We start from the raw sequence: 12,662 nt of genomic DNA, 5'->3' as shown, positions 1-12,662 counted from the left end.
GATACATGATATATTCCACTTTTCTTTCTTCTGGTTTCTCCACTACCAAAATAGTTTAGTCCTTAGCATCCATAGAGCAATTAACAAATAATAACTTATGGGTCAACAAGAACCAAACCCCTCCAAATAGGCTGTCAGATACCCCGTCATATCCCTAGGAGCAAGCTAATGTGGGCATATTGAGGTGTGGGATAAAGGAGGAGATGAAGTTTTTAAGCGAAACTAATTGTTGAAAGGTCCTGTGAAGGGATCAAAGAACATGAAAATACTTTAAAATGTCCATCTTTACCTGTGAAATATGTTAAACTGTTATATATATATATATATATATTTTTTTTTTAACTGCTTTTGATACCAAGTTTTTTACCGTCAGATGATTTGGGGCTGAGTTGCAAGAGAAGGTGACCTTGACAGAGTCTAAAGTACTAGGCTTCTTCTTTTTTTTTTTTTAATTTTAAATAGTTTTAATTTAAATCTTTTAGAATAGTATGTATCTATTCCAATTGTAGCTTGTCAAGTCTATACAATATTTTCCTCTTTTTAAAAAAACATTTTTATTGGAGTATAGTTGCTTTACGGTGTTGTGTTAGTTTCTACTGTACAGCAAAGTATGTACACATATATCCCCTCTTTTTTGCATTTCCTTCCCATTTAGGTCACTGCAGAGCATGAGTAGAGTCCCCTGTGCTCTATAGTAGATTCTCATTAGTTACCTATTTATACATAGTATCAATAGTGTATATATGTCAATCCACATCTCCCAATTCATCCCACCCCCGCTTCCCCCTTGGTATCCCTACGTTTATTCTCTACGTCTGTGTCTCTATTTCTGCTTTGCAAATAAGACCATCTATACCATTTTTTTAGATTCCACATATATGTGTTAATACATGATATTTGTTTTTCTCTTTCTGACTTACTTCACTCTGTATGACAGTCTCTAGGTCCATCCACCTCTCTACAGATGACCCAATTTCGTTCCTTTTTATGGCTGAGTAATATTCCATTGTATATATCTACCACATCTTCTTTATCCATTCCTTTGTTGATGGACATTTAGGTTGCTTCCATGTCCTGGCTATTGTAAGTAGTGCTTCAGTGAACATTGGTGTGCATGTGTCTTTTTGAATTATGGTTTTCTCAGGATATATGCTCAGGAGTGGGATTGCTGGGTCATAGAAAACCCTCAGAAAGGGAGAAAATATTTGCAAATGAAGCAACTGACAAAGGATTAATCTCCAAAATATACAAACAGCTCATGCAGCTCAATATCAAAAAAACAAACAACCTAATCAAAAAATGGGTGGGGCTTCCCTGGTGGTGCAGTGGTTGAGAGTCTGCCTGCCGATGCAGGGGACATGGGTTCATGCCCCAGTCCGGGAAGATCCCACATGCCGTGGAGAGGCTAGACCCATGAGCCATGGCCGCTGAGCCTGTGCATCCGGAGCCTGTGCTCCGCAGCGCGAGAGGCCACAACAGTGAGAGGCCCAAGTACCGCAAAAAAAAAAAAAAAAAAAAATGGGTGGAAGGCCTAAATAGACATTTCTCCAGAGAAGACATACAGATGGCCAACAAACACATGAAAATGTGCTCAACATCACTAACTATTAGAGAAATGCAAATCGAAACTACAATGAGGTATCGCCTCATACTGGTCAGAATGGCCATCATCAAAAAATCTACAAACAATAAATGCTGGAAAGGGTGTGGAGAAAAGGGAACCCTCTTGCAATGTTGGTGGGAATGTAAATTGATACAACCACTATGGAGAACAGTATGGACCTTCCTTAAAAAACTGTTTCCAATATATTAAAATGTTGGTTATCTTCATATAATAACATCTTACTTAGCAAACAACAATTTCTGTGTGTGATATAGGTTGTCATGCGGTGACTATTTATTCATATTTTAGACCCACTTCTGAAGAAGAGGCATTGTTGTGCAGCTGAAGAAAAAATGAGCTTTGGAATCAGGCAGACTTGAATTTAAATCCTGGCTGTGCCACATAGCAGCTCTTACCAAAAGTCAAGAGTGATCTTAACTTTTCTGAACCTCAGTTTATTGATCTATGAAATGGGAGTAATAAGAATACGACCGTAATTGGGATGTTGGGAGGATGTAAAGGTAGTTGTTTGTGCTCAACACATGGTAGCCATTGTAATAAGACCCCACCAGGGTTGTCCCCAGATCAGCCCTCCATGTGCCCTTTGCAGCCCAACACTTGTCACACTTACCTTGGCCAAGCACCTTTGGGCTCCTAAGGCTCCTGCTGCCTTCAGGCACAATGAGAGAGGGAGTCTGCAGACCGGCAGGAAGCCTGGCCAGAGGTGCTGCCCTCTCAGCTGGTTGGTCCAACGGCTAAGGTCCAGCTTGCTTGTCTGATTACCATCTCCTTTCCCAACAGGTCTCTGAGATCTGGAATAAATATTTGAACAATCACTATCAAGTCCTCTCACAGGCTCGCACCCAACAAGTAGATCTACTAGGCAAACAATTTGAGACCGACACTGGCTTGGGTAAGTGGCATTTCTCCCTAGGAAGCAGAGCAGTGACTTCATCTCTTCTGATCCACAGACTTTTCCCCTCAGAGGGAGAGCAGCTGTCCCTGTCGTGGGGCACATCAGTGCCATCTTCCCATTTTGCCAATGGGCAAACTGAGACAGGGGGATCAAAGAGATTTGACCAGCGGTGGGAAGAATTCAGGTCCCTAGCATCACACACAGTCTTGCAGGGGGGTTAATAAGGGACAGATCTGGAGAAAAAAAGACCCTGCCAGAGCCCCCTGAGATTCCTGCAGAGCATCCAGTTTTTATGTGTTATCTCTCCACATGGAAGTCCCATTGCTCATTTGTTCTGGTGCCTTATCCTCTTCCTTTACTGGACAGTGAACTTCTCAGTGGCAGGGCTGAGTCTGATTCATCTCTCTACCCACAGCTCAGCAAAGGGCTGAAGGCTGAGTACAGCATCATTCCCTCTGAGATCATAAAAAGAGATGGAAGATCTAGTTTCTTCTCAAAAGAGACATATAGTGTAGTGGGTGAGACAGAAACTATGTGAAAGAAAAGAAAACTTCTACAAGTACAAATTATATTACAAGCTGAGTCCCAGAATGAAGAGGTGAGGACAGTTGGATGATGTTGAAGAGGGAAGGCTTCTTGGAGGAGAAGTTTTGAGCTAAGATTCAAACAACTAGTAATTTTATTGAATTTTCTCTCATTATAAAAGCAGTTCATGTTAAAGCAGAAAACTCAGAAATCATAGCTATCCAAAGACAGCCAACCTTAACATTACAGTGTATGTCTTTTCTGTCTTTTTCTCTAAGCTTAGCCTCACATGGGGAAAAGCAGAAAGGCTACTGCTTAAGCATCTTTGGATTTGGGGAAGAGGAATTAAGGTGCTGTGGCTGCCAGAAGCCCTGGCTCCCTCCTCTTGCTATAGAATGGAAGTTGAGTTGGACCCAAGAAATCCCACCCTGACAAATTCCCTGTATTGGGGGCCTAAGAGATCTAGTTTAGGACTCTGAAAGAAAGAAAGCTAAGCAACTCTGGGACCTGTAGCAATGAGTTTTGTTTTTTGTTTTGTTTTGGTTTTTTTAGGTTACTCTGATAATGACAGGCTGGGCAGAGCTGGTGGGCAGAGCTGGTTAACTGCCTGAAGGACAGGTGCCCTAACAGGGTGCTTATCCCTGAGGGTAGATGCAGCTGCCCTAGGGCCTGTTTCTTCTTTCCTCCCTTTCTTTCCATCGCAGATGAAGCCCAGGAAGCAGAAGCCATTCAGATCCTGACTTCAATCTTGAACATTCGAGAATCTACATCTGACAAAGCCCCCCAGAAAACAATCTTTGTTCTAAAAATCCTGTCCATGCTTTACTACCTGATGATGAATTCTTCAAAGGCAAGTTCCCCTAGAAAAGAAGCATGTCTAAAATGGAGGGAGAAGTTCCTCTAGTTGATTTCAGCTGTGTTTTGCCCAACTGCACTAGCTTTTACCCTCAGAGTGAGCCTTCACTCCAAAAAAGTTCAGATGCTCATGACATTTCTTATGTGTTGAGTCCAACCTGCACAATGGACATGGGGTTGTCTTCTTCCCTCAAGGGGGCCTCCCTAGGGTTACACAGGTTAACTGAGGCCGGGGCAGTGCTGGGAAGCCTGCAGGGAAGAAGGGCTCTGGGGAATCCTTGGGGGGATGGAGTAGTTGCTCTAACCATACACAGGTAGTGAGTTCCCTGTTGCTGCAGGGATCCAGGCAGAAATAATTCGAAAGGCAGTTGTTCTTGAGTGCTTTTTATGTGGCAGTCACTAGCCTAAGTACTTTGCATGAATTATCACATTTAATTCTCATACTACCTTTACAAAGAAGGTATTTTATTATTCCCACTTTACAGATAAGGAAACTAAGGCACAGAGAGGGTCCATTGCTTGTCCAATTTCTTATAGACAGCAAGTGACAAATCTCAGGGTTCTTGATTTATTGATTGACTGATCCACTCATTCATTCAGGTATTTATTGAGGTTGTACCATTTGCAAGGCACAGTTTTAGGGACTGGGGGTGCAGTGGTGAACCACCAGCCAAGTTCCCTATTTCCAAGTAACTTACATATTTCTGGAGGAGGGGAAGTCACAATAAACAAGTAAACATATAAATGTGTAATATAATTTCAGAGAGTGAAAAGCACTACAAAGAAAAATAAAGCAGGCAAGGGGAGAGAGGAGGGAGGATGGTTGGAGGAGGCCTTTCTGTGTGGGTGACATGGGAAAATTTAAGATGTCCTTCCCCCGCTCCCTTCCTCCCTTCCTTTCTTCCTTCTTTCCTTTCATCAGCAAACTTTTACTAAGCACCTACTGTATACCAGGGCCTGGAAGAGCTCCCAGTCAGTGGGTTAAAATAGAGTGTGATAGCAAAGCCCAGGGCCCTGTGGGAGCACAAAAGAGGGACAGCGGCCCTATGTGGGATGGGGGTGAGAGGGGTTAGGGAACAGGGAACATTTCCATTGTATGTCCAAGTTTACAGTGGACAAAGCCTCTTTTCTACATTTCAGGGTCTCATTTTCCATTCAAGGAAGTCATTCCCCCAAGGTGTGTTAAGAGTGTTAGGTCTGCAAGGGGTCCTTAGAGAAAAGAGACACCTCTATCTACTAAGGATTGGCACCTCGCTTCCTTCAGGTCTGGACTCAGCTGTCTACTTTTCAATAAGGCTTTCCCTGCCCTCTGTCTGAAATGGCAAAACCCCACTGCCACCATTAATGCTTCCTGTTCCCCTTCCTGCTTTATTTTTTTTCCTTAGCATGAACCATTATTTAAGATACCATTGCATTTTAATTATTTGTCTTGTTTATTGCCTCTCTCCCCCACTATATTGTCAATTTCACAAGGGTAGGAATTTCTGCCTATAGTCACAGTACCTGGAACATAGTAGCCTTTCAATAAATATTTATTGAAAGACAGTAAGGAGAGAAAGAGGAAAGGAAGGAAGGAAGGAAGGAAGGGAGGAAGGAAATAAGGGAGAAAAGAAGAGATGGAGGGGGGTGAAAGCACCTGCTCAGCTTCCTGAGGCACTCTTTCACCTTTGCAAGTAGAGCCATGTGGCTGACAGGGTCTTGGTGCTCCAGCCAGGTGTCAGGCCTGAGCCTTTCAGGTGGGAGAGCTGAGTTCAGGACATTGGTCCACCAGAGACCCCCTGGCCCCTCGTAATATCAATCGGCGAGAGCTCTCCCAGAGATCTCAGTCTCAACCCTAAGACCCAGCTCCACTCAATGACCATCAAGCTCCAATGATGGACACCCCATGTCAAACAACTAGCAAGACAGGAACACAACCCCACCCATTAGCAGAGAGGCTGCCTAAAAACATAATCAGTTGACACCCCCAAACACACCATGAGACAATGTCCTGCCCACCTGAAAGACAAGATCCAGCCTCATCCTCCAGAACACAAGTACCAGTCCCCTGCACCAGGAAGCCTACACAACCTACTGAACCAACCTTACCCACTGGGGGCAGACACCAAAAACAACGGGAATTTCGAACCTGCAGCCTGTGAAAAGTAGACCCCAAACCCAGTAAGTTAAGCAAAATGAGAAGACAGAGAAATACACAGCAGATGAAAGAGCAAGGTAAAAACCCACCAGACCAAACAAATGAAGAGGAAATAGGCAGTCTTCCTGAAAAAGAATTCAGAGTAATAATAGTAAAGATATCCCAAATCTTGGAAATAGAATTGAGAAAATACAAGAAACATGTAACAAGGACCTAGAAGAACTAAAGAGCAAACAGACAATGATATACAACACAATAAATGAAATTAAAAATTCTCTAGAAGGAATCAATACCAGAATAACTGAGGCAAAACAAAGGATAAGTGACCTGGAAGATAAAATAGTGGAAATAACTACCACAGAGCAGAATTAAAAAAAAAGAATGTAAAGAATTGAGGACAGTCTCAGAGACCTCTGGGACAACATGAAATGCACCAACATTCGAATTATAGGGGTCCCAGAAGAAGAAGAGAAAAAGAAAAGGACTGAGAAAATATTTGAAGAGATTATAGTTGAAAACTTCCCTAATATGAGAAAGGAAATAGTCAAGCAAGTCCAGGGAGCACAGAGAGTCCCATACAGGAAAAATCCAAGGAAAAATATTCCAAGACACATATTAATCAAACTATCAAAAATTAAACACAAAGAAATCATATTAAAAGCAGCAAGGCAAAAACAACAAATAACACACAAGGGAATCCCCATCAGGTTAACAGCTGATCTCTCAGCAGAAACTCTGCAAGCCAGAGGCAGTGGCAGGACATATTTAAAGTGATGAAAGGGAAAATCCTACAACCAAGATTACTCTATCTAGCAAAGATCTCATTGAGATTCGACAGAGAAATTAAAAACGTTACAGACAAGCAAAAGCTAAGAGAATTCAGCACCACCAAAGCAGCTTTACAACAAATGCTAAAGGAACTTCTCTAGACAGGAAATACAAGAGAAGGAAAAGACCTACAATAACAAACCCAAAACAGTTAAGAAAATGGTAATAGGAACATACATATCAATAATTACCTTAAATGTAAATGGATTAAATGCTCGAACCAAAAGATATAGACTGGCTGAATGGATACAAAAACAAGACCTGTATATATGCTGCTTACAAGAGATCCACTTCAGACCTAGGGACACATACAGACTGAAAGTGAGGGGATGGAAAAAGATATTCCATGCAAATAGAAATCAAAAGAAAGCTGGGGTAGCAATTCTCATATGAGACAAAATGGACTTTAAAATAAAGACTATTATAAGAGACAAAGAAGGACACTACATAATGATCAAGGGATCAATCCAAGAAGATATAACAATTGTAAAGATATATGCACCCAGTATAGGAGCACCTCAATACATAAGGCAAATGCTAACAGCGATAAAAGGGGAAATCGACAGTAACACAATCATAGTAGGGGACTTTTAAACCCCACTTTCACCAATGGACAGATCATCCAGAATGAAAATAAATAAGGAAACACAAGCTTTAAATGATACATTAAACAAGATGGACTTAATTGATACTTATAGGACATTCCATCCAAAAACAACAGAATACACTTTCTTCTCAAGTGCTCATGGAACATTCTCCAGGATAGATCATATGTTGGGTCACAAATCAAGCCTTGATAAATTTAAGAAAATTGAAATTGTATCAAGTACTTTTCTGACCACAACGCTGTAAGACTAGACATCAATACAGGAAAAAACCTGTAAAAAATACAAACACATGGAGGCTAAACAATACAGTACTAAATAACCAAGAGATCACTGAAGAAATCAAAGAGGAAATTAAAAAATACCTAGAAACAAATGCCAATGAAAACACAATGACCCAAAACCTATGGGATGCAGCAAAAGCAGTTCTAAGAGGGAAGTTTATAGCAGTACAATCCTACCCCAAGAAACAAGAAAAATCTCAAACAACCTAACATTATACTGTAAGCAATTAGAGAAAGAAGAACAAAAAAATCCAAAGTTAGCAGAATGAAACAAATCATAAAGATCAGATCAGAAATAAATGAAAAAGAAATGAAGGAAACAATAGCAAAGATCAATAAAACTAAAAGCTGGTTCTTTGAGAAGATAAACAAAATTGATAAACCATTAGCCAGACTCATCAAGAAAAAAAGGGACAAGACTCAAATCAATAGAATTAGAAATGAAAAAGGAGAAGTAACAACTGACACTGCAGAAATACAAAGGATCATGAGAGATTACTACAAGCAACTATATGCCAATAAGGTGGACAACTTGGAAGAAATGGACAAATTCTTACAAAAGCACAACCTTCCGAGACTGAACCAGGAAGAAATAGAAAATATAAACAGACCGATCACAAGCACTGAAATTCAAACTGTGATTCAAAGTCTTCCACAAAACAAAAGCCCAGGACCAGATGGCTTCACAGGCGAATTCTATCAAACATTTAGAGAGGAGCTAACACCTATTCTTCTCAAACTCTTCCAAAATATAGTAGAGGGAGGAACGTTCCCAAACTCCTTCTACGAGGCCACCATCACCCTGATACCAAAACCAGACAAAGATGCCACAAAGAAAGAAAACTACAGGCCAATATCACTGATGAAGCTAGATGCAAAAATCCTCAACAAAATACTAGCAAACAGGGCTTCCCCAGTGGCGCAGTGGTTGAGAGTCCGCCTGCCGATGCAGGGGACATGGGTTTGTGCCCCAGTCCAGGAGGATTCCACACGCCACGGAGCAGCTGGGCCTGTGAGCCATGGCCGCTGAGCCTGCGCGTCCAAGAGCCTGTGCTCTGCAACGGGAGAAGCCACAACAGTGAGAAGCCCGCGTACCACAAAAAAAAAAAAAAAAAAAAATATATATATATATATATACATACACTAGCAAACAGAATCCAACAGCGCATTCAAAGGATCATACACCAAGATCAACTGGGGATTATCCCAGGAATGCAAGGATTCTTCAATATATGCAAATCAATGAATGTGAAAAACCATATTAAGAAACTGAAGGAGAAAAACCATATGATCATCTCAATAGATGCAAAGAAAGCTTTCGACAAAATTCAACACCCACTTATGATAAAAACCCTCTAGAAAGTAGGCATAGAGGGAACTTACCTCCACATACTAAAGGCCATATATGACAAACCCACAGCCAACATTGTCCTCAATGGTGAAAAACTGAAACCATTTCCACTAAGATCAGGAAGAAGACAAGGTTGCCCACTCTCACCACTATTATTCAACACAGTTTAAAAAGTTTTAGCCACAGCAATCAGAGAAGAAAAAGAAATAAAATGAATCCACATTGGAAAAAAGAAGTAAAACTGTCACTGTTTGAAGATGACATGATACTATACATAGAGAATCCTAAAGATGCTACCAGAAAACTAGTAGAGCTAATCAATGAATCTGGTAAAGTAGCAGGATACAAAATTAATGCACAGAAATCTGTTGTATTCCTTTATACTAATGATGAAATATCTGAAAGAGAAATTAAGGAAACACTCCCATTTACCATTGCAACAAAAAGAATAAAATACCTAAGAATAAACCTACCTAAGGAGACAAAAGACCTGTATGCAGGAACTATAAGAAACTGATGAAAGAAATTAAAGATGATACAAACAGATGGAGAGATATACCATGTTCTTGGATTGGAAAAATCAACATTGTGAAAATGACTCTACTACCCAAAGCAATCTACAGATTCAATGCAATCCCTATCAAACTACCAATGGCATTTTTCACAGAACTAGAACAAAAAATTCCACAATTTATATGGAAACACAAAAGACCCCAAATAGCCAAAGCAATCTTGAGAAGGAAAAACAGAGCTGGAGGAATCAGGCTCCCTGATTTCAGACTATACTACAAAGCTACTGTAATCAAGAGAGTATGGTACTGGCACAAAAACAGAAATATAGATCAACAGAACAGGATAGAAAGCCCAGAGATAAACTGATGCACATATGGTCACCTTATCTTTGATAAAGGAGGCAAGAATATACAATAGAGAAAAGACAGCCTCTTCAATAAGTGGTGCTGGGAAAACTGGACAGCTACATGTAAAAGAATGAAATTAGAACACTCCCTAACACCATACACAAAAATAAACTCAAAATGGATTAGAGACCTAAATATAAGGCCAGACACTATAAAAGTCTTAGAGGAAAACATAGGCAGAGCACTCCATGACATAAATCACAGCAAGGTCCCTTTTGACCCAGCTCTTAGAGAAATGGAAATAAAAACAAAAATAAACAAATGGGACCTAATGAAACTTCAAAGCTTTTGCACAGCAAAGGAAACCATAAACAAGACGAAAAAACAACTCTCAGAATGGGAGAAAATATTTGCAAACAAAGCAATTGGCAAAGGGTTAATCTCCAAAATACAGAGGTGGCTCAACATCTAAAAAACAGCCCAATCCAAAAATGGGCAGAAGACCTAAATAAACATTTCTCCCAAGAAGATATACAGATTGTCAACAAACACATGAAAGGATACTTAACATCACTAATCATTAGAGAAATGCAAATCAAAACTACAATGAGGTATCACCTCACACCAGTCAGAATGGTCATAATCAAAAAATCTACAAACAATAAATGCTGGAGAGGGTGTGGAGAAAAGGAACCCTCTTGCACTGTTGGTGGGAATGTAAATTGATACAGCCACTATGGAGAACAGTATGGAAGTTCCTTAAAAAACTAAACATGGAACTACCATACAACCCAGCAATCCCACTATTGGGCATATACCCTGAGAAAACCATAATTCAAAAAGAGTCATGTACCACAACGTTCATTGCAGCTCTATTTACAATGGCAAGGACATGGAAGCAACCTAAGTGTTCATCGACAGGTGAATGGGTAAAGAAGATGTGGTACATATATAAAATGTAATATTACTCAGCCATAAAAAGAAACGAAATTGAGTTATTTGTAGTGAGGTGGATGGACCTAGAGTCAGTCATACAGAGTGAAGTAAGTCAGAAAGGGAAAATCAAATACCATATGCTAACACATATATATGAAATCTAAAGGAAAAAAATGGTTATGAAGAACCCAGGGGCAGGACAGGAATAATGACACATACGTAGAAAATGGACTTGAGGACACGGGGAGGGGGAATGGTAAGCAGGGATGAAGTGAGAGAGTGGCATGGACATATATACACTACCAAATGTAAAATAGATAGCTAGTGGGAATCAGCCACATAGCACAGGGAGATCTGCTCGGTGCTTTGTGACCACCTAGAGGGGTGGGTAGGGAGGGTGGGAGAGAGATCCAAGAGGGAGGGGATATGGGGATATATGTATACATATAGCTGATTCACTTTGTTTTACAGCAGAAACTAACACACCATTGTAAAGCAATTATACTCCAATAAAGATGTTAAAAAGAAGAAGAAGAAGAAGAGACGGAGCGGGGAAGGGAGGGCGGGCGGAAAGGCCAGCTAGAGCCTGTCCCAAGATGTCCTGTGAAGCCTCTGTCCAAGTCAAAACTCTGGGCTGCTTGGCCCCCTAGATGGCAATTTACTTGTGGCACCTTCCACTTCTATGCCTCCCAATGTTGGTTCAAAGGGCCCTGAAATGTAGAAAAGAAGCTTTGTCCACTGTAAGCTCAGTGACCATGTTTTCCTGTTCCCTAACCCCTCTCACCCTCATCCTACATCTGTGGTTAGCTGTGAAGACCCAGTGTATGTTCACAAGTTTCCACAAAGAACTCAGTGGCTGGTGTGAGAAGCTGAAGGGTCCTTTCCCATGTTTTTGGGGTCGAGCAGAGATGGGGCTTCCAATGTAATGCTTTTCTGTAACAACTTCCTTTTATCACTGCAATTGTATTTCAGGCAGAGGAATACGCCATGAGAGCCCTGGATCTAGCCAAAGAACAGCAGCTCAGTGTCCATGAACAAAACACCATTCAAGATTTACTAAATCTCACCTCAGCTGAGGACGCTCATCCCATTACTTGGTGACCAAGAGCTCTGCATCATGGACTATTGAGCATCTAATGTATTCCAGCCTTTCATAGCTGCTTTGAGGTGCTATGAATTGCCGAAGTGCCCACCCTCATCCCCTGGGATTGCACTCATAGCTGTGTTTTTATTGTTTCACAGCATATGTTGGGGAATATAGAGCTTTTGGCATAGAAATCAGTAAAACTCTTATTTATCATGGCTTTGCATGACTTTGAATAATGTGTTATCAGCTCACTAACAAGGTATTTATAATTAAACTGCAAATAGTTTATCCTATTTCTCAGAGGTCTCCCAGTGATGCATTCTTCATAGGTCTTTGCCAAAGAAAGGGGTAGGAAATAGAGCTATACTGGAGTAAAGCTTCCCTATTCTACTGTAATTAAGTTAGCATTAATCTGAGGTAGATTGTGATTAAAATGCCCATTATAATTTCTGGAGCAATCACTAAGAAAAGTAATCTAAAAAACAGTTAAAATCAACAAGGAAATTAAAATGGTACACTAGAAAAGATCCACTTAATGCAAAAGAAGGCAGTAAAGGAGGAATGGAGGAACAAAAAGATGTGAGACATATAGAAAACAAATAGCAAAATGCAGACATAAATTGTAGGTCTTTGCCAGAAAAGGCCCCTGGGCCTTTCAAGGAGCTCCAGTATGGA

General features: G+C 40.6%; 1 protein-coding gene across 1 annotated transcript in view; it reads left to right on the top strand.

Annotated features, from left to right (window-relative positions):
• Positions 1-12,202, top strand: part of ZMYND12 (zinc finger MYND-type containing 12) — a gene marked incomplete at its 5' end in the record, with an annotated part of 34,398 nt that extends 22,196 nt beyond the window's left edge. Inside the window, 3 exons of the mRNA XM_082613871.1 lie at positions 2,405-2,516; positions 3,749-3,898; positions 11,877-12,202. Of these exons, the coding sequence (XP_082469997.1) occupies positions 2,405-2,516; positions 3,749-3,898; positions 11,877-12,001 (387 nt within the window). The 3' untranslated portion in view covers positions 12,002-12,202. The remainder of the gene's footprint in view (positions 1-2,404; positions 2,517-3,748; positions 3,899-11,876) is intronic.
• Between the last annotated feature and the right edge of the window lie 460 nt (positions 12,203-12,662).

This window comes from Mesoplodon mirus (assembly GCF_964341445.2).
Source record: "Mesoplodon mirus genome assembly, chromosome: 3".
NCBI classification, from domain to species: domain Eukaryota; kingdom Metazoa; phylum Chordata; class Mammalia; order Artiodactyla; family Ziphiidae; genus Mesoplodon; species Mesoplodon mirus.
Note: the sequence above shows the minus strand (reverse complement) of the source record. Positions and strands in the feature narration are given on the sequence as shown.